General features: G+C 46.4%; 1 protein-coding gene across 7 annotated transcripts in view; it reads left to right on the forward strand.

The window, feature by feature from the left end:
* Nucleotides 1–633: 633 nt before the first annotated feature.
* Nucleotides 634–26,769, forward strand: part of MCF2L2 (MCF.2 cell line derived transforming sequence-like 2) — a 3,251,461-nt gene continuing 3,225,325 nt past the window's right edge. The window contains exon 1 of one of the 7 annotated variants that reach the window (XM_069618639.1): nucleotides 634–1,129. In XM_069618639.1, the coding sequence (XP_069474740.1) occupies nucleotides 700–1,129 (430 nt within the window). In that variant the 5' untranslated portion in view covers nucleotides 634–699. The remainder of the gene's footprint in view (nucleotides 1,130–26,769) is intronic. The other 6 variants (XM_069618638.1, XM_069618642.1, XM_069618640.1 and 3 more) reach the window with 6 other exon arrangements.

Raw genomic sequence — 26,769 nt, forward strand, 5'->3', positions numbered from 1 at the left:
CGGGCTCGAGTCGAGTTTTTCATCTGTTACAAAACAGACATACCTGACATGAAAGGCAGACACATCTATGAAAAGGTATCAAATATATTGTCCTTTATCAGTAATCAATAAAATGTACTAAAATGATATTCAATTAAAAAAGCAAAATCAAATAAGGCAGGCCAGAACAGGTTCCAATCCATGTGAGGTAGCCCGGGCTGTTAAAGTACGCGCTGCATAGACATGCTTGCATCCTGCGAGTCAGAATTCATCAGTCCAGTAAGATAGCTCAAAGGGTGGATGTGTCTGCTGCAGTGATGCTGTGTCACATGCAAGGGCCAGAGCCTTCCAACAAACAGCTGATGGGCTGGTGGCCCACTCTCACTTTTCTACCACCCCCCCCCCCTAAAAAAAAAACCACAACTCCAGGACACCTTTAGAACCGTGCTGGGCCCGGCCCACTTAAAGCCCTGCCGGCATAGAAATCACAGCTGCCATTGAGAAATTCTGCCCTCGTGGAAGAGTCTACTGAGGTACTAAATATTGCCGCAAATGGTATATCTATTATGCCGTCCCTCGCATGTGTTGGTTGCACTATGACTATGGGAACCAGAAATGCTACATGCCGAACGAGGGAAAATGACAAAAACAGGCATTGGAATCACAGAGCAGCTCCCAGTGCGGCTGGAGATGCCTTGCGTTTAACCCCACGGCTGAGGGATGCCTTTCGCAGCCTCCATTCCCTGGATCCGGTTTCCTGGCTTTGCTTTCGCCCTCAGCATCAGCATCCCCCGGAGACAGGTGCCTGCTCGGCGCTTCCTCTCTTTCTTACCCCAGGAGTCGGGCTCGTGCGGTTCCCCTCTCCCCTGCCTCCCGGGACTCCCCGCTTTACAGACAGCCAGGGGGTGCGCACGCAGTGCCAGGGGAGCAGAGCCCAGGTTCCCTGGCACCCTGGACCCCAGCCCTGCTGCCGCTCCTGAGCTGGGAGTGGCTCCGCCGCCGCTGCTGCTGCCTTTGTGTGAGGCGGGGAGGGAGCGGCCGGCATCTTTCGCAGAGCGTCTTCAGTGGGAAATGCTTTTTTGGTTGAAGGAGGAAGAGATGTCACACCAGGAGCTGAGCCAACGTCTGGCCTCCGTTATCACCCACGTCGGTAAGCGCTGTGTGTCTTTTCATAGGACGTGCGTTGTGTAGACAAGTCTGTCACACACATGGCACTGCGCCGGCAGGTGCACATGCAGAGATAGCAGCCACGCCCCGAGATGGGGAACAGCGCGGCACTGCCACATTGATTTGGGAGGTGAAACAAGGAGCCCAGAGTTAGCATGGACAGTACCCGGCAGCTCACAATCAGGCAGACAGGGGGTCTTCGTGCAGGTGTCTTGTCATACAGGATGATATACTACAGTCCTTCCGGGGGGTGTGGCCAGAGCGGGGTGCATTTCAGGCAAAGAGGCAGGCAGCGTGGCTTGCTCGCAGGGGGAGGCATGCCTGCGTGGTGCCATCAGCCATCGCCTCTTCAGAAAGACCCCATGCGCATATTGGGTTTGATGATGTCACCACGGTGGTGGCTTCTGACTAATACCCGGCATAGATGGATGGGTTCACAGGTGTGCTGGCTTCTTGCTTCTTCCCTGTTCAGGCTGCTGGCATATTGAATTAATCTGCTTAGATAGATGACAAAACTAGTGTGGTGGTTTCTTGCTTCTATCCCGTTCAGGTACATGCTGCTGCAGGTATAGTGGTAGTGAATTAATCTGCTTAGATGGGTGGCTTTTTGCTTCTACCCCGGTAGGGGAAGATGCTGTTGCTGGCACAGTGAATTAATCTGCCTAGATAGGTGTCGGCACTGGTGGGTAAGGCTTCTTGCTTCTATCCTGCACAGATGGATACAATTACTCGTGTGATCGCTTCTGACTCTTTCGTGATTATATACAGGACAAGGACATCGCCCTTGTGGCAACTTCTTTTCCGTCTGGGTGGATGATATGATATGGCATTTGTAACGCGCCTATGCACGAGTGTAGATAACAGGGGCGTTGCTAGGGGGGGGGGGGTAAGGGAGCTATAGCCCCTGATCTTTTGGTTGTAGCCCCGGATAGAATCTCAGGAGCTACAGCCAAAAGACTAGCTAGCCCCCAGTCCCAACAGTTCCGACAGCAGCGTAGCCCCGGGTCTTTTCCAGACCTAGCAACTCCCCTGGTAGATAATGTCACATGTGTGCTGGCTTCTTCATTCTATCCGGACAATGTGGAGGATATCTGTGGCTGGTCACTTCTACCCTGCCTGGAGAAATTATGTCACCGTTGTAGGAAGTTTCTGACTTGTGCCCAAAACCGAGGATGCCACCAATGAGATGACGTCTTTCCTACCTAGATTGATGATGTCACATGTGTGGTGGCTTGTTACTTATAGCCTGTTTAGAAAGCTGATGTAACCATTGTGGGAAGCTTTAGGCTTCTATCCTCCCTAAATTGATGATGCCACCAATGAGGTGACGTCTTTCCTGCCTAGATTGATGATGTCATATGCTTGGTGGCTTGTTGCTGATGTCACCATTGTGAGAAGCTTCAGACTCCTATCCTCCCTAAAAACGATGATGCCACCAATGTGGTGACATATTTCCTGCCTAGATTGATGATGTCACATGTGTTGTGGCTTGTTACATATATCCTGTTTAGAAAGCTGATGTAACCATTTTGGGAAGCTTCAGACTTCTATCCTCCCTAAAACATGATGTCACCAATGAGATGACGTCTTCCCTGCCTACATTGATGATGTCACATGTGTGGTGGCTTGTTACTTATAGCCTGGTTAGAAAGCTGATATCACCATTGTGGGAAGCTTCCGACTTCTATCCTTCCAAAAAACATGATGTCACCAATGAGGTGACATCTTTCCTGCCTAGATTGATGATGTCACATGTGTTGTGGCTTGTTACTTCTATCCTGTTTAGAAAGCTGATGTAACCATTTTGGGAAGATTCAGACTTCTATCCTCCCTAAAAACATGATGTCACCAATGACATGACGTCTTTCCTGCCTAGATTGATGATTTCACATGTGTGGTGGCTTGTTACTTATAGCCTGGTTAGAAAGCTGATATCACCATTGTGGGAAGCTTTAGACTTATATCCTCCCTAAAAAACATGATGTCACCAATGAGGTGACATTTTTCCTGCCTAGATTGATGATGTCACATGCTTGGTGGCTTGTTGCTGATGTCACCATTGTGAGAAGCTTCAGACTTCTATCTTCCCTAAATAAAGATGATGCCACCAATGTGGTGACGTATTTCCTGCCTAGATTGATAATGTCACATGTGTTGTGGCTTGTTACTTCTATCCTGTTTAGAAAGCTGATGTAACCATTTTGGGAAGCTTCAGACTTCTATCCTCCCTAAAAACATGATGTCACCAATGAGATGACGTCTTCCCTGCCTAGGTTGATGATGTCACATGTGTGGTGGCTTATTATTTATAGCCTGGTTAGAAAGCTGATATCACCATTGTGGGAAGCTTCCGACTTCTATCCTCCCCAAAAACATGATGTCACCAATGAGATGACGTCTTTGCTGCCTAGATTGATGATGTCACATGTGTGGTGGCTTGTTACTTATAGCCTGGTTAGAAAGCTGATATCACCATTGTGGGAATCTTCAGACTTCTATCCTCCCTAAAAACATGATGTCACCAATGAGATGACGTCTTTCCTGCCTAGATCGATGATTTCACATGTGTGGTGGCTTGTTACTTATAGCCTGGTTAGAAAGCTGATATCACCATTGTGGGAAGCTTTAGACTTCTATCCTCCCTAAAATGATGATGCCACCAATGAGGTGACGTCTTTCCTGCCTAGATTGATGATGTCACATGCTTGGTGGCTTGTTGCTAATGTCACCATTGTGAGAAGCTTCAGACTTCTATCCTCCCTAAAAAGATGATGCCACCAATGTGGTGACGTATTTCCTGCCTAGATTGATGATGTCACATGTGTTGTGGCGTGTTAGTTCTATCCTGTTTAGAAAGCTGATGTAACCATTTTGGGAAGCTTCAGACTTCTATCCTCCCTAAAAACATGATGTCACCAATGAGATGACGTCTTCCCTGCCTAGATTGATGATGTCACATGTGTGGTGGCTTGTTACTTATAGCCTGGTTAGAAAGCTGATATCACCATTGTGGGAAGCTTCAGACTTCTATCCTCCCGAAAAAACATGACGTCACCAATGAGGTGACGTCTTTCCTGCCTAGATTGATGATGTCACATGTGTTGTGGCTTGTTACTTCTATCCTGTTTAGAAAGCTGATGTAACCATTTTGGGAAGGATCAGACTTCTATCCTCCCTAAAAACATGATGTCACCAATGAGATGACGTCTTTCTTGCCTCGATTGATGATGTCACATGTGTGGTGGCTTGTTACTTATAGCCTAGTTAGAAAGCTGATATCATCTTTGTGGGAAGCTTCAGACTTCTATCCTCCCTAAAAACATGATGTCACCAATGAGATGATGTCTTTCCTGCCTAGATTGATGATTTCACATGTGTGTGGCTTGTTACTTATAGCCTGGTTAGAAAGCTGATATCACCATTGTGGGAAGCTTTAGACTTCTATCCTCCATAAAATGATGATGCCACCAATGAGGTGACGTCTTTCCTGCCTAGATTGATGATGTCACATGCTTGGTGGCTTGTTGCTGATGTCACCATTGTGAGAAGCTTCAGACTTCTATCCTCCCTAAAAAGATGATGCCACCAATGTGGTGATGTATTTCCTGCCTAGATTGATGATGTCACATGTGTTGTGGCGTGTTAGTTCTATCCTGTTTAGAAAGCTGATGTAACCATTTTGGGAAGCTTCAGACTTCTATCCTCCCTAAAAACATGATGTCACCAATGAGATGACGTCTTCCCTGCCTGGATTGATGATGTCACATGTATGGTGGCTTGTTACTTATAGCCTGGTTAGAAAGCTGATATCACCATTGTGGGAAGCTTCAGACTTCTATCCTCCCAAAAAAACATGACGTCACCAATGAGGTGATGTCTTTCCTGCCTAGATTGATGATGTCACATGTGTTGTGGCTTGTTACTTCTATCCTGTTTAGAAAGCTGATGTAACCATTTTGGGAAGGATGAGACTTCTATCCTCCCTAAAAACATGATGTCACCAATGAGATGACTTCTTTCCTGCCTAGATTGATGATGTCACATGTGTGGTGGCTTGTTACTTATAGCCTGGTTAGAAAGCTGATATCACCTTTGTGGGAAGCTTCAGACTTCTATCCTCCCTAAAAAACATGATGTCACCAATAAGGTGACGTCTTTCCTGCCTAGATTGATGATGTCACATGTGTTGTGGCTTGTTACTTCTATCCTGTTTAGAAAGCTGATGTAACCATTTTGGGAAGATTCAAACTTCTATCCTCCCTAAAAACATGATGTCACCAATGAGATGACGTCTTCCCTGCCTAGATTGATGATGTCACATGTGTGGTGGCTTGTTACTTATAGCCTGGTTAGAAAGCTGATATCACCATTGTGGGAAGCTTCAGACTTCTATCCTCCCAAAAAAACATGATGTCACCAATGAGGTGACGTCTTTCCTGCCTAGATTGATGATGTCACGTGTTGTGGCTTGTTACTTCTATCCTGATTAGAAAGCTGATGTAACCATTTTGGGAAGATTCAGACTTCTATCCTCCCTAAAAACATGATGTCACCAATGAGATGACGTCCTTGCTGCCTAGATTGATGATGTCACATGTGTGGTGGCTTGTTACTTATAGCCTGGTTAGAAAGCTGATATCACCATTGTGGGAAGCTTCAGACTTCTATCCTCCCGAAAAAACATGACGTCACCAATGAGGTGACGTCTTTCCTTCCTAGATTGATGGTGTCACATATGTTGTGGCTTGTTACTTCTATCCTGTTTAGAAAGCTGATGTAACCATTTTGGGAAGGATCAGACTTCTATCCTCCCTATAAACATGATGTCACCAATGAGATGACTTCTTTCCTGCCTAGATTGATGATGTCACATGTGTGGTGGCTTGTTACTTATAGCCTAGTTAGAAAGCTGATGTAACCATTGTGGGAAGCTTTAGGCTTCTATCCTCCCTAAATTGATGATGCCACCAATGAGGTGACGTCTTTCCTGCCTAGATTGATGATTTCACATGCTTGGTGGCTTGTTTCTGATGTCACCATTGTGAGAAGCTTCAGATTTCTATCCTCCCTAAAAAAGATGATGGCACCAATGTGGTGACGTATTTCCTGCCTAGATTGATGATGTCACATGTGTTGTGGCTTGTTACTTCTATCCGGTTTAGAAAGCTGATGTAACCATTTTGGGAAGCTTCAGACTTCTATCCTCCCTAAAAACATGATGTCACCAATGAGATGATGTCTTCCCTGCCTAGATTGATGATGTCACATGTGTGGTGGCTTGTTACTTATAGCCTGGTTAGAAAGCTGATATCACCATTGTGGGAAGCTTCAGACTTCTATCCTCCCGAAAAAAACATGATGTCACCAATGAGATGACGTCTTCCCTGCCTAGATTGATGATGTCACGTGTGTGGTGGCTTGTTACTTATAGCCTGGTTAGAAAGCTGATATCACCATTGTGGGAAGCTTCAGACTTCTATCCTCCCGAAAAAGACATGACGTCACCAATGAGGTGACGTCTTTCCTGCCTAGATTGATGATGTCACATGTGTTGTGGCTTGTTACTTCTATCCTGTTTAGAAAGGTGATGTAACCATTTTGGGAAGATTCAAACTTCTATCCTCCCTAAAAACATGATGTCACCAATGAGATGACGTCTTCCCTGCCTAGATTGATGATGTCACATGTGTGGTGGCTTGTTACTTATAGCCTGGTTAGAAAGCTGATATCACCATTGTGGGGAGCTTCAGACTTCTATCCTCCCGAAAAAACATGACATCACTAATGAGGTGACGTCTTTCCTGCCTAGATTGATGATGTCACATGTGTTGTGGCTTGTTACTTCTATCCTGTTTAGAAAGCTGATGTAACCATTTTGGGAAGGATCAGACTTCTATCCTCCCTAAAAACATGATGTCACCAATGAGATGACGTCTTCCTTGCCTAGATTGATGATGTCACATGTGTGGTGGCTTGTTACTTATAGCCTGGTTAGAAAGCTGATATCACCATTGTGGGAAGCTTTAGACTTTTATCCTCCCTAAAATGATGATGCCACCAATGAGTTGACGTCTTTCCTGCCTAGATTGATGATGTCACATGCTTGGTGGTTTGTTGCTGATGTCACCATTGTGAGAGGCTTCAGACTTCTATCCTCCCTAAAAAAGATGATGCCACCAATGTGGTGACGTATTTCCTGTCTAGATTGATGATGTCACATGTGTTGTGGCTTGTTACTTTTATCCTGTTTAGAAAGCTGATGTAACCATTTTGGGAAGATTCAGACTTCTGTCCTCCCTAAAAACATGATGGCACCAATGAGATGACATCTTCCCTGCCTAGATTGATGATGTCACATGTGTGGTGGCGTGTTACTTATGGCCTGGTAAGAAAGCTGATATCACCATTGTGGGAAGCTTCAGACTTCTATCCTCCCTAAAAAACATGATGTCACCAATTGTGGGAAGCTTCAGACTTCTATCATCCCGAAAAAACCTGATGTCACCAATGAGATGATGTCTTTCCTGCCTAGATTGATGATGTCACAGGTGTGGTGGCTTGTTACTTTTAGCTTGGTAAGAAAGCTGATATCACCCTGGTTGGAAGATTTAGACTTCTATCCTCCCTAAATGATGATGCCACCAATGAGGTGATGTCTTTCCTGCCTAGATTGATGATGTCACATGCTTGGTGGCTTGTTGCTGATGTTACCATTGTGGGACACCTCAGACTTCTATCCTCCTAAAAACTTGATGTCACCAATGAGGTGACGTCTTTCCTGCCTAGATTGATGCTGTCAAATGCTTGGTGGCTTGTTGCTGATGTCACCATTGTGAGAAGCTTCAGACTTCTATCCTCCCTAAAAAGATGATGCCACCAATGTGATGACGTATTTCCTGCCTAGATTGGTGATGTCGCATGTTTTCTGGCTTGTTACTTATATCCTGTTTAGAAAGCTGTTGTAACCATTTTCGGAAGCTTCAGACTTCTAGCCTCCCTAAAAACATGATGTCACCAATGAGATGACATCTTCCATGCCTAGATTGATGATGTCACATGTGTGGTGGCTTGTTACTTATAGCCTGGTTAGAAATCTGATATCACCATTGTGGGAAGCTTCAGACTTCTATCCTCCTGAAAAAACATGATGTCACCAATGAGGTGACATCTTTCCTGCCTAGATTGAGGATGTCACATGTGTTGTGGCTTGTTACTTCTATCCTGTTTAGAAAGCTGTTGTAACCATTTTTGGAAGATTCAGACTTCTATCCTCCCTGAAAACATGATGTTACCAATGAGATGACGTCTTCCCTGCCTAGATTGATGATGTCACATGTGTTGTGGCTTGTTACTTATAGCCTGGTTAGAAAGCTGATATCACCATTGTGGGAAGCTTCAGACTTCTATCCTCCCAAAAAAATGATGTCACCAATGAGGTGATGTCTTTCCTGCCTAGATTGATGATGTCACATGTGTTGTGGCGTGTTACTTCTATGCTGTTTAGAAAGCTGATGTAACCATTTTGGGAAGATTCAGACTTCTATCCTCCCTAAAAACATGATGTCACCAATGAGATGACGTCTTTCCTGCTTAGATTGATGATGTCACATGTGTGGTGGCTTGTTAGTTATATCTTTGTTAGAAAGCTGATATCACCATTGTGGGAAGCTTTAGACTTCTATCCTCCCTAAAATGATGATGCCACCAATGAGGTGACGTCTTTCCTGCCTAGATTGATGATGTCACGTGCTTGGTGGCTTGTTGCTGATGTTACCATTGTGGGACGCTTCAGACTTCCATCCTCCTTAAAAAACATGATGTCACCAATAAGGTGACTTCTTTCTTGCCTAGATTGATGCCGTCACATGCTTGATGGCTTGTTGCTGATGCCGCCATTGTGGAAGCTTCAGACTTCTATCCTCCCTAAAAACGATGATGCCACCAATGTGGTGACGTATTTCCTGCCTAGATTGATGATGTCACATGTTTTGTGGCTTGTAACTTCTATCCTGTTTAGAAAGCTGATGTAACCATTTTGGGGAGCTTCAGACTTCTATCCTCCCTAAAAACATGATGTCACCAATGAGATGACGTCTTCCCTGCCTAGATTGATGATGTCACATGTGTGTTGGCTTGATACTTATAGCCTGGTTAGAAAGCTGATATCACCATTATGGGAAGCTTCAGACTTCTATCCTCCCTAAAAACATGATGTCACCAATGAGATGACGTCTTCCATGCCTAGATTGATGATGTCACATGTGTGGTGGCTTGTTACTTATAGCCTGGTTAGAAAGCTGATATCACCATTGTGGGAAGCTTCAGACTTTTATCCTCCCGGATAAACATGATGTCCCCAATGAGGTGACGTCTTTCCTGCCTAGATTGATGAAGTCACATGTGTTGTGGCTTGTTATTTCTATCCTGTTTAGAAAGCTTATGTAACAATTTTGGGAAGATTCAGACTTCTATCCTCCCTAAAAACATGATGTCACCAATGAGATGACGTCTTCCATGCCTAGATTGATGATGTCACATGTGTGGTGGCTTGTTACTTATAGCCTGGTTAGAAAGCTGATATCACCATTGTGGGAAGCTTCAGACTTTTATCCTCCCGGATAAACATGATGTCCCCAATGAGATGACGTCTTTCCTGCCTAGATTGATGATATCACATGTGTGGTGGCTTGTTACTTATAGCCTGGTTAGAAAGCTGATATCACCATTGTGGTAAGCTTTAGACTTCTATCCTCCCTAAAATGATGATGCCACCAATGAGGTGACGTCTTTCCTGCCTAGATTGATGATGTCACATGCTTGGTGGCTTGTTGCTGATGTTACCATTGTGGGACGCTTCAGACTTCTATCCTCCCTAAAAAACATGATGTCACCAATGAGATGACGTCTTCCCTGCCTAGATTGATGATGTCACATGTGTGTTGGCTTGATACTTATAGCCTGGTTAGAAAGCTGATATCACCATTGTGGGAAGCTTCAGACTTCTATCGTCCCTAAAAAACATGATGTCACCAATGAGGTGACGTCTTTCCTGCCTAGATTGATGATGTCACATGTGTTGTGGCTTCTTACTTCTATCCTGTTTAGAAAGCTGATGTAACCATTTTGGGGAGCTTCAGACTTCTATCCTCCCTAAAAACATGATGTCACCAATGAGATGACGTCTTTCCTGCCTAGATTGGTGATGTCACATGTGTGTTGGCTTGATACTTATAGCCTGGTTAGAAAGCTGATATCACCATTGTGGGAAGCTTCAGACTTCTATCGTCCCTAAAAAACATGATGTCACCAATGAGGTGACGTCTTTCCTGCCTAGATTGATGATGTCACATGTGTTGTGGCTTGTTACTTCTATCCTGTTTAGAAAGCTGATGTAACAATTTTGGGAAGATTCAGACTTCTATCCTCTCTAAAAACATGATGTCACCAATGAGATGACATCTTCCATGCCTAGATTGATGATGTCACATGTGTGGTGGCTTGTTACTTATAGCCTGGTTAGAAAGCTGATATCACCATTGTGGGAAGCTTCAGACTTTTATCCTCCCGGATAAACATGATGTCCCCAATGAGGTGACGTCTTTCCTGCCTAGATTGATGAATTCACATGTGTTGTGGCTTGTTATTTCTATCCTGTTTAGAAAGCCTATGTAACAATTTTGGGAAGCTTTAGACTTCTATCCTCCCTAAAATGATGATGCCACCAATGAGGTGACGTCTTTCCTGCCTAGATTGATGATGTCACATGCTTGGTGGCTTGTTGCTGATGTTACCATTGTGGGTCGCTTCAACTTCTATCCTCCCTAAAAAACATGATGTCACCAATGAGATGACGTCTTCCCTGCCTAGATTGATGATGTCACATGTGTGTTGGCTTGATACTTATAGCCTGGTTAGAAAGCTGATATCACCATTGTGGGAAGCTTCAGACTTCTATCGTCCCTAAAAAACATGATGTCACCAATGAGGTGACGTCTTTCCTGCCTAGATTGATGATGTCACATGTGTTGTGGCTTGTTACTTCTATCCTGTTTAGAAAGCTGATGTAACAATTTTGGGAAGATTCAGACTTCTATCCTCCCTAAAAACATGATGTCACCAATGAGATGACGTCTTCCATGCCTAGATTGATGATGTCACATGTGTGGTGGCTTGTTACTTATAGCCTGGTTAGAAAGCTGATATCACCATTGTGGGAAGCTTCAGACTTTTATCCTCCCGGATAAACATGATGTCCCCAATGAGGTGACGTCTTTCCTGCCTAGATTGATGATGTCACATGTGTTGTGGCTTGTTATTTCTATCCTGTTTAGAAAGCTTATGTAACATTTTTGGGAAGATTCAGACTTCTATCCACCCTAAAAACATGATGTCACCAATGAGATGACGTCTTTCCTGCCTAGATTGATGATATCACATGTGTGGTGGCTTGTTACTTATAGCCTGGTTAGAAAGCTGATATCACCATTGTGGGAAGCTTTAGACTTCTATCCTCCCTAAAATGATGATGCCACCAATGAGGTGACGTCTTTCCTGCCTAGATTGATGATGTCACTTGCTTGGTGGCTTGTTGCTGATGTTACCATTGTGGGACGCTTCAGACTTCTATCCTCCCTAAAAAACATGATGTCACCAATGAGGTGACGTCTTTCCTGCCTAGATTGACGATGTCACATGCTTGGTGGCTTGTTGCTATGTTACCAACCATTGTGGGACACTTCAGATTTTTATCCTCCCCAACAACGACGATGCCTCCATGCTCTGGACATAGACAACTTCGAATCAGACCTGGAACTCCCGAACTGCAGGCATCAAAGCAACAGCATTGCTATCTTGCAGACAAGGTGCGCCTTGTTGTTGTGTGTCCTTCCTCTGCACGCCTCACCCCATAGTCAGGCGTGCTGGGCTTTCTCCCCCTGCCCTCTTCTAACAGGATGCAAGCAGCAGGAGATTGTAGAGCATCAGAAAGCGGGTGTGAAGGGGAGTGCGAGCCGCTGCACACCTGTGCATCCTGTCTCGCTCCCCCATGTGAGCAGCAGGGACTTTGAGACCACACACCAGCAGAGTCCCATTAATTCCATCACCCCCCACACCCTCACCCGCACCTCTCTTCTCCAGTTCTGCTTTCGAATGGAGCAAAGCAACGGCAGTGTGTGGTACAGGAAGCGCATGGAAGCTCCTGTCAAGCGGCCACAGCCGCTATGAAAGGCCGTCGAATCAGGCAAACGCAAGGCGTAAACTGGAACAGGTTTTACAGCAGGCATTAGGTGTAATGTACAAGTAAACGGTTTCTCTATAAGAAAACGAAAGACATTTCCCAATGTTTTCTCTTTGTGTGTTAAATAGCATGTTGCAGCAAGGGATTGTCTTGCTGAAAGAACATTTAGCCTGGAACTTGCATTGTTGCTTGCAGAAGCTTTCACAGAAGCATTTTATAATGGCGCAGTCCCATAGGAAAGCCTTCTGTGAATCAGGTCCACAATGTTTAGAATGTTGTCAATACCAGTAGTTATTGACTGCCGTATTCTGATTGGCTAAGACAAGGTCAATAACGATTTTCATGTGCTAATAAATCATAACAAGAGTAATGATATGTGTATTAACATAAATAAGAGTAATGAAAACTCTGTTTTTGTTCAGCTCCTGCTATCTCAGATTTGGTGTTTCATAAATAGTAGCCACTCCGGTTACCCATTATAATGGTATTCTCTTAACGTGTTCTTGTTTTGTGTCTGTGTATGTTAATATTTCCCAATTCATAGGTTCTCAGTTTTGCACCTTTGAAAGGATGATGGGACGAGTTTGCACCATTAACATTTGAACGGTTTGCTTGCTCCATGTTTTGAGGCAAGCGCTTAACTCGCTGGGCTATTTTGTTTTGCATCTGATTCAACAAACTGTATGTAACACCTGAGGACCCACATTTACAACCAATATACCAATTTACATTTATTGTGTGGTGTTTCCTGTTTCATAGATGCAACCAGTGTGTGAAGGCCACAAACTGAACATTGTGGGTTGTGGAAGAATCTGTTATTATACCTCTTTAGATGGACACAGGGCAGTGGGACTGTTGAAGGTCATTAATAAAATGTCCAGGGTATTCTCAGGCATTAATGGGCATACGCTGGGTATCTTGATATCCTACTCATAGTAATAACAAGTTTCATCTTTGCCAGGGGTAGGCAATCTGCTGCGCTGCAGATGTTTTGGCCTACAACTCCCATCAGCACTAGTCAGAATAGGCAATGGTGAGGCATCTTGGAAACTGTAGTCCAAAAACATCTGGAGAGGCACAGGTCACCTATCTCTGATTGCAGATTCAAAGATAACATCATTATCAAACCCAGAATGAAGAGCCCAGCGGGTATGAACAATGATAAGGGAATCATGCAGTTCCATTAGTTTGGGGCCTTTTATTACACCCCAACATGGGGGACCAATGAGACACACATAACAACAGAACCATGCACTCACCTCACTCAAGACAGATATAACATCTCCCTCACACATACACACAGAGCTAGGGTATAATGCAAGTGCTCTGGGTTATTGAATGTTTGGTGTGGCACGAGACTGATCTGCCTAGCTTCCTTTGAGGTCCCATGAGGGTAAGTGGGCTGCACTCTCCTATAATAGGATGTCACATAGGTAAATGGCCTTGCAGGGTTCTGCAACAGATAGCTCTCCAGATTACAGCTCCCATGATCCCTCACCATTGACTATTCTGGATAGGGCTGATATGAACTGTAGTGCAAAACATCTGGTCTGGTGAAATAGTAGGACTAGAAGTGAAAGTGAAATGCCTCCCATTCACAGGTCTAGTCCCTTTGTTTTTATTTATTTATTTGATTTAATCAATTTAATGATTTTTGCAAACAATGTAGAAGAAGAAACTGCAAAAAAAGAGCATATATAGAGCAATCCAAGAAAAAGAAGAGCGTAGCTGCAGAAAGGAAAGCAGTCTAGATTTGCGTCACAGTAGTCGTAGTGAGAGCTTAATTGATTAGGAAACCAAGCTTTTGATCCACAAAGACAAAATGTGTTTGAGAGTCTGTGTGGTGGTCCAAGTAGTCCTTTCTCCGCTCATTAAGCGACCCCACCACAATTCCTCTTCCTTAGTGTACGATGCCGAAAGGTGCAGTAGCAGGAACTTCTCACCTATTGCCTTTGTCCCTGGGCAATTTAGTAACAGGTGACGTATGGTTTCAACCTCTTCTTCGCTTTTGCAGAAACGACATGTGTCTGAGTTGCTTAGCCCTCTGAGTGTTAAAATCTCCTTGGTTTCCAGAAGATTTAAGCGCGCTCTCAAAAACACATTTCTAGCCGATTTGCTAGGAAACTTACTCGGATAATTTGGGACCATGTTTAGTTTACTTTGGTAGGGCGGAAGATGTCTAACTGATTTTGCCTTTGCTGCATTGTCCAGGGTTTTGATCCAGTCGAGCTCACCCATTTTCTTTTGTATTTTTTTCGGGTTTCGGATGAGCTCGACCTCCGAAGAGTGAATTTCCGACAATTTCAGTTTACACGCTTCTTCCCAGGATTTTAGCACGCTGCAGCGTGCGCCCAAAGTTTCTGATTGTATTATGCCTAATAGATGCGTACAGTCCGGAAGCAGCGTTTTCCTGTGCATCATGCTTTTTATCTCCGTGGTCCCTCCCAAAGAGAGGAGACCTAGCTCTCTTCTAATTAATAGCATGGATGTTGATTTTGGTAGGCCTAATACCGTACGCCAAAAGTAACCCTCTAACTTCTGCCACAGAAGCGCTGGCGTATGTGGGAGAGCTTCCGCTGCATAGGTGAGGGACGGGACCACCTTTGCACGGTAGAATCGGACCATCGGCAGCAGGGAAAAACGTCCGAATTTCTTGTCCAACGCACAAGCTTGTGCCGCCAGTTTTTTTGCTTTGTCCATTAGGGCGCACTGCAAGGCTACGTTGATGCTAGAACAGTCAATGGTGACTCCCAAGTATTTGAAGTTGTAAACCTTTTCTAATGCGACCCCTTCCAGGTACCAGGCCAGTTTTTCTTTTGGATGTTTCTCTTTTTCCAAAACCAGTATCTTGGTTTTGGATACGTTAATGGTAAGGTCATTAGCTCGAGTATAGACAGCCAAGTTGTCTAACTGGCGCTGGAGGCCAATCAGAGTCATGTCCATTAGGATCAGGTCATCTGAAGTTGCTCTCGATGGTTTGAGTCTTTGAAGAACTTTAGTTATCTCCGCTTCGTCGCTCAGGTCTACCCAAGGCTCCAAATGAGTGTTGGTCTCCGAGAGGTTTAATGCTGAGGGTGTCTGGAAAAGGGTTTTGTAGAAGTTCGTCCAGCCTTCCTCGCTAATTGGGTTTGTTGGTGATCCTCCGAAAGAGCGGATGTAGATCTAAAAAAGTGACCAAAATTCTCGAGGGTGGCGACCACATACCAACTTCAGCATGGCTTCCGCATCCTGTTGGTATAACTGTGTTCGATGTTGCCTGATCCAGGATTTGTAAGTTAACTGAGCCCTGTTGAAACTGACTTGATTTTCTGACGATGGATATGAGCGCAGTTGTCTTTTCATTTTCCTCACTAGATGTCTTTTCTCGACCAGTTCTCTACTGTACTCGTGAGTGAAAGGTTTGTTGCTGCGTCTAGACTTGTTATTTGATGATATGTATGGTACCAGGAGAGGTTGATAGTCTGGTAGTAGTGGGTCTTGCTTTTGGCAGCACTCGTTTCCTTCTTTTTGATAGTGATGCGTGATCTTCAAGAGGGAAGCCACCGATAGTTTGAGATGATTGCTTTGGTTGTTGGCCTCCACTTGTGCAAGCATGTGTAGTTTATCCGTTGAGTGAGTCTTCCACTTCAGGACCAGCAGATTGTGATCGCTAGCCGTAGACTTGAGGACTTCAAACGAGTTACTTAAAGCTGCCAGGTGTCTGCTTACAAAAATATGATCGATATCCGCGTAGGAGTTACCCCTCTCCCAGGTTGGTGGTCAATTTACTCTCGAAAAAAGGTCGCCGGCACAGAGTAAGACTCTAGAAGACATCAAAGACAACCACTTGGTTCCGCGTCCTTTTCTCGGAGATATGGAAGATGAAGGGGCGCAGCTTGTATCATGCGGGGGCCAGGTGGCATTCAGGTCGCTGCGAAGTATCAGGAGGGCCTCTGGACAGTTCACAAGAGCTTCATCGATAGACTGTCCGATCAGGGCTATAAAAGAATTATCGCTCATGGCTGCAGGATTCCAATAGACATTGATGACAATTAAACGGAGCTGAGTGGAAGGGCCCTTGTCTTCAGAAGGCTGTTCCCAGTTTAGCTCCGTTGCAAGAAGGTATGTAGAGGATTTCAGAGTTTTCTTAAAATGTAGTCCACAGCCAAAATGAATGGCTGTTATAAGGCCGGAGGAAGGACGACCGAAGATCCCTTTTGTTGCTGGGGCGCACGCTATGTCATATCCATCCATTAATGGGCGTTCTGTCATCCAAGACTCTTGTAAACAGACAATATCAAAACATCCGAGATTTAGATCCCCTTTCTTGGTCAGATGCAAAAAGCCCAGGGTGTTCCACGACCGCAACAACATCTCTTCTTTCCCAATGATTGATCTAGTGGAAAGCGGTGCAGAGGGGCGCTTTGCACATTGCTATTTGTTCTTGTTGAGCGTGAGCGCCCTCAGTATCCAAGCCCATAATTGCGCTAATGGAGCTTGTTTGATGGTTTGTTGGAGTTCTGGGTCCTTCGGTTTAAGGGATTTGGTAATGGTGCGTTGAATTTTTGCCATAGGGCCAACCGGGAATCTTCCTATTCCCAGTGGGTCTTAATACGCACTTTCATTTCTGGGCTTGTCCTGCGTGGGTAGATAGATGTCTGTTGCCGAGTGGGATCTCGGGGTAAAACCCCGTGTAGAGCCAGCCGGGTCATTTGGTTCTTTATTTTTGACTTGCTGTTCCGGGCATGTCGATTCGGTAGTCACCCGAGACGATTTTGGTTTGCTGCTTAAGTTCGTAGGATGGCAACATTTTTGGGGCCTGGCCGAATCAGAGCTTAGTCGTGGTGAAGTGGGAGGCACACTCTCTTCCGGTTCGAACAGGTCGAACCCTAACTTCAACAAATTTTCAGCCGCCTCGGAGATCCTAGTTTTTGCCCGGTTAGTAGGCACGTATAAATATGCACTAACAGTTTTACCTTAGTGGAAGGGTTCTATCAAAACAATGTCTTTTGTTTCCATTTGTCTGAGCAGCGGCACACATTTGAAAAGTTGAAGCACATAGCCTCGATTTAGTACCACATATTTTTTGTTATCCAGCAGTTGTTCTATCTTAAAAGTGCATTCTGTTTTGGAGCGGAGAGCCGATCTCCGAGAAGCATGCTTTGGGCTGGATCTAGAGCCATGCCTAGTCTTTTTTTCTGTGTTGAGGGTTTCGGCGTGCTTTAACACTCCAGATAGCCATTTGGCCCGAGTAGTGTGGACCCATCTCTGAGTTGGAGCGTTGCCGGGGATAGGGGAGAAGGCGGTTCTCTCGGCCCTCCGTCTGGGTGGAGAATGGACTAGGCTCGAGTGGCCTTGGCCCGCTTTTTTGTGTATTTATTTTGCGTGTTCCGGGGGGGGCACCTAATAGGTGCCGGTCCCCAAATATGCTTCTTGATGAGCTTCTTGCAACAATATTCTGAAGTCTGAAAGGGTGAGATCTCCTCTTCCATGTGCAGAGACTGACTGCTATCCTCGTGGTCGTCGGATAGCGGGTAAAGACTGAGGTTGAGTAAATCTTCCTCCACCTCCGGTTTGCGCTCCTTAGCTGCGGGGGCGCCACCCGAGGCGTTCCCCCCTCCCTCCCGGTTTGGATTTTCCTGCCGGGCAGTGATTGCCGATGGTTCGGTGTGCACAGGTTTTTCCGTCCAGATGCCGGGTCCCCCTTCTTTTGTAGCTATAACCTCTCTAGTCAGACTAGACTGTGAAGAGGCTAAGTTGTTGTTTGTTTTCTGGTTTTCAAAGATAGCAAATTCTTTGTTTGCAGGTACTTTTACCCTTTCTTTGGGATCTTGAGTCGGCTCGCGGTCAGGTAAAATGAGAATAACTTCATTGTTGATGGCGCCATTTGTGTTTGCGACTACTATTTTGGCATTGCTCCCGGCGTTGCCCCGGCCTATGCGCCCAGACCCAAACTTTTCCGTTTGACCCTTTGATAAGGGAGTCAACCACGAGTGAGGGGTCTGGGAGCTAGAGTCAAGGACTGGGGCTCGCATTGGTGGGGTGGAGAGCAAACTTCTGTCTTTCGATGCAAAGGCCTGGGCTTGCACCGGCTCCTCGTCTGCCTGGCGTTTTTCCATTCTGTTGTTTAGTGCATTTATGTATCCGTCCAAAAAGATCAGACGGCTGTTCATCATTGCTGTGATGGAGGTGTGATCTTTTAAAGAGTCATTTATAGACTTGTACAATTTACAGAACGGGGCGAGAGCCAGTTTTACCATAGACATAATTAGCCTTAAGTCTGTCTTCTTCACCGGGGAATCTTTAGGAGGGTTACCTGGTAACTCGCTTGAGCCTCGAGTTCTCGTGGGGCTGGATGGAGTTTGGGAGCCAAAGCTCTGGGCCCGCACTGGGGCTCCTCGAATAGCGGGGATGTCGGGTGCCAATAGGGCAGGGCCCCTGCCCGACCTTTGGGTTCCCCTGATATCGGAGCCTGGAACTGCCGGGGTTGGGGAAGGGTCCTTAATCCCTCCCGGCTGTGCCCCCGCGGTCTCCCCTAAAGAAGAGGGGACCTGTGTAATGTCAACGAGTCCAGGTTCTTTCGTGTAAGGCCCCCATACTGGTGAGAGCGGTTCAGGGGGATGGCACTCATGGACACTCAATCTGTCGAGAGCATCCGCCGAAGATAGCCGGGAAGCCAGGTGCCTCGATGCAGAGACAGATGAGGGCGCCGTGGCCACAAAGGCGGGGGGGGGCGGGTGACCTCCCAGCTTGCAGTACTGAGTTTAGAGAGGCCTTCATGAGCGCGACAGGGCGCCTCAGAATCTGCAATGTACAATCTGCCTCTTCGTCCCAGGTGGTGGAGGCGGGCTGTCTTGGCAAAGGCGAGGCGCCGGGTCGCGGTGAGCCAAAGTGCAATCTGACTCTGGCGTCCGGCACGGTGCAGGTAGTTAAGGCTCGTGCAGGGTCTGTTGAAAAAGCTGGTCCCACGCCAGAGGGCCTACCAGGGTTCTTAGTCAGAGAAGTTTGCTCTAAGACTACTTTCAGAATCTCGGCATCTGAAAGTTCTTCTGGGACAGTTGGTTTCTTTTTTAGAAAGTTTGCAAAGAACTTGTTGTTAGGTGCCGGCAGTGTCGTGTCCCTCTTCAGGGGAGATTTCTGAGGCCTTACAGACGGGTTTGAGAGTCTTAGGCACCTGGTCGGCTGTACTTTAAGCCCAGGTTTTTGTCGAAGATGGGCGCATCGTTTTCTATGCGCCAGCGCCCCCTTTTTCTTTTGATGGAAGTGGTTTGCAGAAACATATAGGGATTTAACGTTGCTGCCCGGCAACTGGTCTCTTGGGATGACGGCAGACAGAACAGGCTCGGATGACACCCACTCGTCAGCTGCAACCTGCAGCTCCTCCGCCTCCATCAGTCCTGACGAAGACGGACCCACCACTGCCAGCTCCTCCAACGACTGTGGACAGGGTTGGTGCAGGATAGGAACCACTGTTATGTTTGCTGGCCCCAGAGCGGTATTCCCTGTGCTTAACAAGGCCATAGGCGCCCCCTCCACACCCAGATCTTTCAACCCGTCCCTTGAAGAGAGAGGAGTAATAGGCGGGAGGGGGAAATGCACTGTCTCTGAAGCCGCACTCGCGGGTGGCAGTAGATCAAACGGTGCAAACGGTGCAGACACTGCAAAGTCCCCTTCGCTCCCCTCCCCTCCCGCATTCGCCTCCTCACCTTGGACGGACGGCGTTTCCTCTCCTCTGAGGGGCGACGCTGAACCCGCCTCAAATGGCGAGAGGCTGCCAGCAGGAGGTGGGAGCTGTGTCGGGAGGAGCTGGCGAGTTCCGCGGGGAGTATCCGGATCTTCCACCGTCGAGAGCAGTCCAAGTTCGATGGTAGCGCGGGGCAGTGCCTCACCGCGGAAAGCCCCGCCTCCCGACCAGGGGGAGAAGGATTTATCGCCCGGGGTGCCATACTTTTTTTTTAGCTCCCTAGGCAGCGGCCCTTTGCCTCTAACTGGGTTGACTGGGTTGAGTCGATCTGCAGAGTCAGTGTGACAGAGGCGGGGAGAACAATGTCCTTTCCGCTTTTCCCTTTTGCTACCCTTGCTGCCATAGACTGCAGAGACTGCTACTCTGCAGCTACTCCGTGGCCGATCCGCTGAATGAGAGGGGTTTTAAGCAAAAGTCCCGCCCTCTCTGCAGAAAACACTGTAGAAAGACTTCACAAGGCACACTGGAGCCAGGAACACGTAGAAAGTACTGCAGAGACTGCTACTCTGCCGATCCCTGAAAAGATGCCCTACATGCAGATCCTCTTCACCCCCAAATTACCCATTACCCAAATAACCTGCCCCTCTGGGAGGAAATTGCAGCAAAAGAGGTGACAAAATAACGAACTGGCATCAGAAAGAAATTGTGGAATAGAAGCAAACTACGTCAAGTGCAATTTGTACCTATGCCCAGCTTGTGCACTCAAGCTGATATGCAAACAATCCGTGCACTCAGTGTGCAATTTGCCCACGTTGCACACTGCACCTGAAAAATAAACCTCTCCTAGACTCAATCCGGTGGTATGACCCTTGCACATGGGAAAGTGACATGTGAAATACTGAGAGAGTGTTTGTGCAATTGGCATCTCTCAGGTACTGACATGTCCCTAGCCATACTCACTGGACTGATAAGAGATTGTGGGTGTTGCCTTTTTACCTACATACAAGTTCCTAGTGCCTCCCAATTAAGTGACTTGTGCACATTTGGGGCACAACTGCGATGTGTTTGCTGCATTTGTGCATGTGCAATCTTATTATTCCAGTGCAAATATAATTGTACTATATTTACCCTGCTCCGAAGGCTCACGCTAAATTGCCTTTGTGCGTGTGCAAATCCACAATAATTCATGTTTCAGTGCCATTGGTGCTCCCTACATAAAACCATATAATACTCTCACTAGTTCCTCTACTTATATCAAAATGATCCCCTCCACACTCCAAAGTTCTCCCATCAATAACAAAATGTTCATCATTATTCCCAAAGATATTTCAAATAAACTCTCGAATGTTGAAATTCATGAACCAACCAATGTGTTCCCTTTTTAATTTATGAAGACACGCCTATAGTCATCAAAGCACTCCACTTTAATCCCCAAAATGATCCACTTTATGAGTTAAAAGGCTCTTCTTGTGCCCTTAATTGCTGACACAGTATGGGAATTTCGGTATCCAGTTACATTTTCGAAAACACATTTTCGAAAATGCCATTTTGTCGAAACAAAATTGCCGGAAAAAAAATGGCAAATGTTTTTTTTTATTTTATATGTTTTATTTTTGTTTCGTTAGTAAAAAAAAGTGTCAATAAAAAAAACGTGGGATGGGGGGGAACCCCCCATTTAAAAAATAAAATAAAAAAAAAATATTTTAATTTTTTTCCGGCATTTTGGTTTCGAAAAAATGGCATTTCGAAAATGTGACGCTCGAAAATGTCACTATAAAGCGGGAATATCATGGACCAGCATAGAGCTGTGCTCGGAATGCACTCCATTGGCCTTGCATGGCTGACGGCTGCCCAAAGCTGGATCATGGCCGACCATGTGCATTCTGCTGGAAAGCCCCTTCAACGTCTAGCATTGATGAAAGGAGGCTTTATTCTATGCTTTACTTCCAGGAAATCTTCACAGTCTCTAACCAGCAGTGGGGAAAACCAAGGAATCAAGCGCCACCTCTGTAGAGCTGAACTTCTAGGCAGGATGGAGGGGGCGGGTGGGATTTCTGGGGTGCTCGACCCTCCTGGGGGACTTCTACCAGGCAAATATAATAAGGTCGGTCGCAATGCCATGTATTATAGGGTGACGTCACCATACCTGGCAATGTGATGTAGTATTGGCGTGCCACTCCCTTTTAAGGGCCTGTTGTATGCCACCAAACCACTTTTAGTCTGCTGGTGCTTTGTGTGCTGGTATTCTGGCCCATCTCCCTTAGAAGGGGCTATGGGGTGTGTACCAACCAATGTAGGGGCTAGATGCTACCAGTTGAGGCACCTAATGGTACACACTTCTGCATTGTTGGGTAAGCTCTAGATTGACTTACCAATCATGGGTGGGCCGGTGGAACTAACCTGAACACGGAAGTATGAAAGAATACACTATAGGACTATAGGAACCACTGTACCAATGGACAGGTAGGAGGCATGATGTGCAATGGGGGCTGGGGAGGTTGTGTTGACCCTGCAGAAAAATACCCTGGGCCTTTTTTTCCTCAGGGGTTGTCGCCGTCTTGGTGGTAGATGAAAGCTGGTGTTACGTCATAAGGGACCTTTCCTCAAAAACGTGGCCCACTGAATAACAGGCTGGTTGCAGACATGTTAATTCCATGCTATGCTGCGGTTTCTTATTGTCTAGATGTGCAGTTATTATGGCTCCAGTTTATGTGTGCGCATATGTAACATTCCATTGTATATGTGGAGGGGGGTGGTCATCCATGATGGTGGGCCTGCACGACTTCCGCCACAAATCATACTAGTTGCAGGTGGGTGAAGCATATATAATAAGCGAGACTTTGTGGGGTCCTACTTATGCAGCGCACACAGAAAAGATAATAGCTGTCGCTGAAGCAACGCGAAACTACCTGTTGCTGTTTGCTAGCTGCTTTCACAATGGTGGTGTCTGACACTCGTGTGGATGGGGAGAGCAGCGGGCTTGGAAGATAATAGAATAATATGAAATTCTAGGGGGGAGGTGGGAGGAGGAGAGAGAGAGAGAGAGAGAGAGAGAGAGAGAGAGAGAGAGAGAGAGAGAGAGAGAGAGAGAATACAAAAAAGAAAAAATAAACCCGATTCAGGTCACAAAGCGACAGCCATGTTTATTCCAAATATCAGACTCTGCTATAGGCGCGGGCCTGCTAGTAGAATTACTATTGTGCCAATATAAATATTCTAGAAGATATTTGACAGTCTTTCTTTCATTGCAAATTCTGACTCTTGCTGGTGGCTTAATTTTCATTGAAGAGCGAACTACGCCTCTTAGGGGGCTACACACGCCTAAACAAACGTTCCTCCTTCATTATGAAGCAGTGCCTTTTACAGGACTGGGCACCTCCCTTCCCAATGAAGGACACGTTTGTGACTCAGCATTGCTTTCTTGTAGAGCTTTACTTGCCTCAACAGTAGTCATTACCTAAAATGCTTAATCTCAACACAAAAATGACATCATGGCCGTTAGCGTATCGACCTCAGGGGTGTGGAGGACAAGCCCCAGAGGGCTACCTACACACAGCAGAAAATGGGCACTACTTAAAGCGGCTCGGGCCTTTTCCCCCAGCTGCTGCCTTGTCAGGAGCGACCTGCGGCTGGGAGAAAATGTTGCAACTGCTCATTCTCTACCAGGCAAAATGCAGGCGACGATGGGCTCCTTTACAACATCCTTTCAAAAGTTAGTGTTGGGGGTCGCCTGCCATGGTCATCCGGCAGGCGCCCCTGGGTGCTATCTCTGTAAGCACCACACAGTCCCACTATGTGTGGGGGTTGGGGCCTGCCCTGGACATCCGGCAGGCCCCTCGGCGTTATGGACATCAATGCCACGGGGGTGGGGCACAGCCTGCCAAGCCCCTGACCGTGTGGACCTCGGCCGCCGTCCTGGCAGGCGGGTCCCACGGCATCAGGGCATACAGACCTGTGCCTCCACGTGGAGGCCTGCGGCCTACATCAATAAGGAGACACGGACTCAGTCGTTCCCCTTTGGGAGTCTGCAGCCATTCTGTCTCACGTGCCTGCAGGGGCTCCTTTTATTAGCTTGGGCCATGACACAGTCATGGCCCATCTCAAAGGGGCCATACACGTGGGGAAAACACATCCCCTTAAAGGGGCAACACACACAGGAGGGTCCCACCTAACAGTTAGCAGTGCCTGAGCAGAGAATGCATGTTTAGTCAATTGGCAAAGTGATGGGGGGCATTTCCAAATGAAGAGAACCTCCTTCGCCTCCAGTCACATTGCAGAGGTGCCTGCTACCAACATATGAATATATTACAAAAAATGCTCTTTTTAAAGATTCCTTATATCTACGATGTCTACTATCTTGACATGCAAAAAAGAGTTTGCTTTTCTGTGGATATTAGCACCTGGGGCGGAAGAGGCAACCAAACAGGTTGCTTGCATCGTGGGCTGATTCCCACAATCTCAGCCTGCATTCAAAGCAGCCTGATGGCTGCTTCCTCTGCCCCACCATCTCCCTCCACCTTCCCCCCATTCCCCTCGCTTCTAGGGTCCCTGCCTAGCCCCCATCCGCAATTACCTGATTTGTTGGGCTGCTGCCGCTCCGTGTCTCTGCTGGCCTCTATGGCCAGCAGAAAGAGGGGTTCCATATGGAGCCCAGCCTTCCAGATCCATGGCGGTCATCTTAAGTAAGTATTTTGTTTCAATCTACGGGGCGTTGTTCGTTGAAACAAGATAGATTGCTGCGAGCACCCTGGGTTTCCGGATTTAAAACGCAGAGTGCTAATAGCAATAACACCCGATCACTACGCTTGGGCCTATAACTTGGGCCCGTTCCATTAACCATAGGCTGACTGTGGCAAAACCAACGTTACTTTCCTCCCCTGTTCCTGCCAGTCGCCAAAGTTGCTTGAGCCAATCAGAATACTGCCGCACAGGCGAATGAATGAAACTCTTTGATATATTCTGTTATGTTACCTAGTCTTGCATCACCCACCTTCAGCTGTTTTCACAGGTTCTTTGAGCTCGATGTTCTGGTGGGAGGGGACTAATGTAGAATCAGGGGGATCGGGGTACGTTTTAGATATTTGACCCCATTACAAGTGTGCTGGTCTGTTAACAACGGTATCAGTAAGCTTGCCGGTACTACAAGTTCTGCTCGCGGGTGCCTTCCCAGCCGCTAGGACTGACCTGCCAGGTGGACCGGCACCCGCGAGCAGACCATGTCGGATGCACCGGCACCATTCATGAATGATGCGGTGCATCCGGCCTCCCCATTCCCATTTGAGCCCTATGGGGCTCAAATGGGAATGGGGATTAATTATTACCGGCACCCGGCAATGGGGAAATACAGGGTCTGCCAGGGTTATAATGCTTCTGTATTTCTCCATTGCTAGGCGCCGGAATAATTCGCAAGTTCGGCGGCAGCCTGCCGGTTTTACCAGCAATGCTACCACCGAACTTGTAATGAGGCCCATTGTGTGAGTTTTCTGGAGTAGAGATTAATGTGTGACGAGATGTTTCGTCTTTTAGGGTGGGGTTATCGTGACTTTGAGGTGGTTATTGTTACCATGTCTTCTCCAACAGGGATATCACATATCATGGACACACCAACACAATTAAAAATACACAGCCATTGACCATAGGCCCATGCCCCCCATCATGCCCCCATTTTTCCCCTCCTTTCATATTTGCGGTAGTTTCATCTGGAAAATTCCCATACAAGCATACTGCAGTAACCTTGATGCCGCTTTGTATTACCACTGTAATCATTACCAGTAATCATCCCTGTGGGAATGCATCATTTACTCGTTACCATGGTAATGGGAAAATGCTTAACAATTGAAAAGTCTTCCCCATCTCCACTGCCACTTTCCATGTGTGAACCACCGCCTTTCTAGGTCTGCCAATCCTCCCTGGCACTCTCCTGCTACCCCCTTTCACTCGCCAGTTCGTGTGGCACCTTTTTTCACCCCAAGAGCATCTTGAGATGTTTCTGCAGAAATCACACAGGATCCCCCCACTAAAAAGGAAACATTCTACCACAAAAGGGGCTCCTCAGTCCCCAACTAACTGTTTTCCTACTACTTACTACTGCCCTAATGTGAAACCAGCCTGTTCCCCCCTCCAAATCTAGTTTACAGCCATGCTGTTCGTCTTCCCATGGGATTACTGCGGTAATCACCCGCATTGAGGAAATAAAGTGGTGGCTTTTCATTTCTGAAAATCGTCACTGATTTAATGACCATTAATTGGAAGGAAATGGAAGGAGGGCACCGTTGCACAGCATGGAGCCTGAAGTGAGAATGCGCAGCCACTCATCCTAGATTTCCATGCATTGTGGAACTGAGGAAGCAAAGCATTGACAGGCTGCTCTTGCCTTGCTATGCATCTCGGTAGTCAGTTGGCGTGGAAAGAAATGTCAGATTTGTGATAGGCCAGTGAAAGCAGCACAGACTGCCTGTATTGTCAGCGCTTTGGATTAAGGCGCTATATAAATAACACATCATTATCATTATCATTATGTTGACCCTTCCAGCCACTGCCAGGTTGGGACAGATCGGATGTGCTTATATATGGATTTTTCCGGTGGCATTCCCACTGCCCCGTCCGATTATAACCGAGGATGCATTTCCAATGGCAGTAGGCAGTCTATTTTTTTATATAATGCCATGGCAACCTAGACATGCTTGACAGAATGCTAGTTAAGGAGAAATCATCTTAATTCCTT

Source organism: Ambystoma mexicanum, chromosome 10 (assembly GCF_040938575.1).
Source record: "Ambystoma mexicanum isolate Mex_15411 chromosome 10, UKY_AmexF1_1, whole genome shotgun sequence".
NCBI lineage: Eukaryota > Metazoa > Chordata > Amphibia > Caudata > Ambystomatidae > Ambystoma > Ambystoma mexicanum.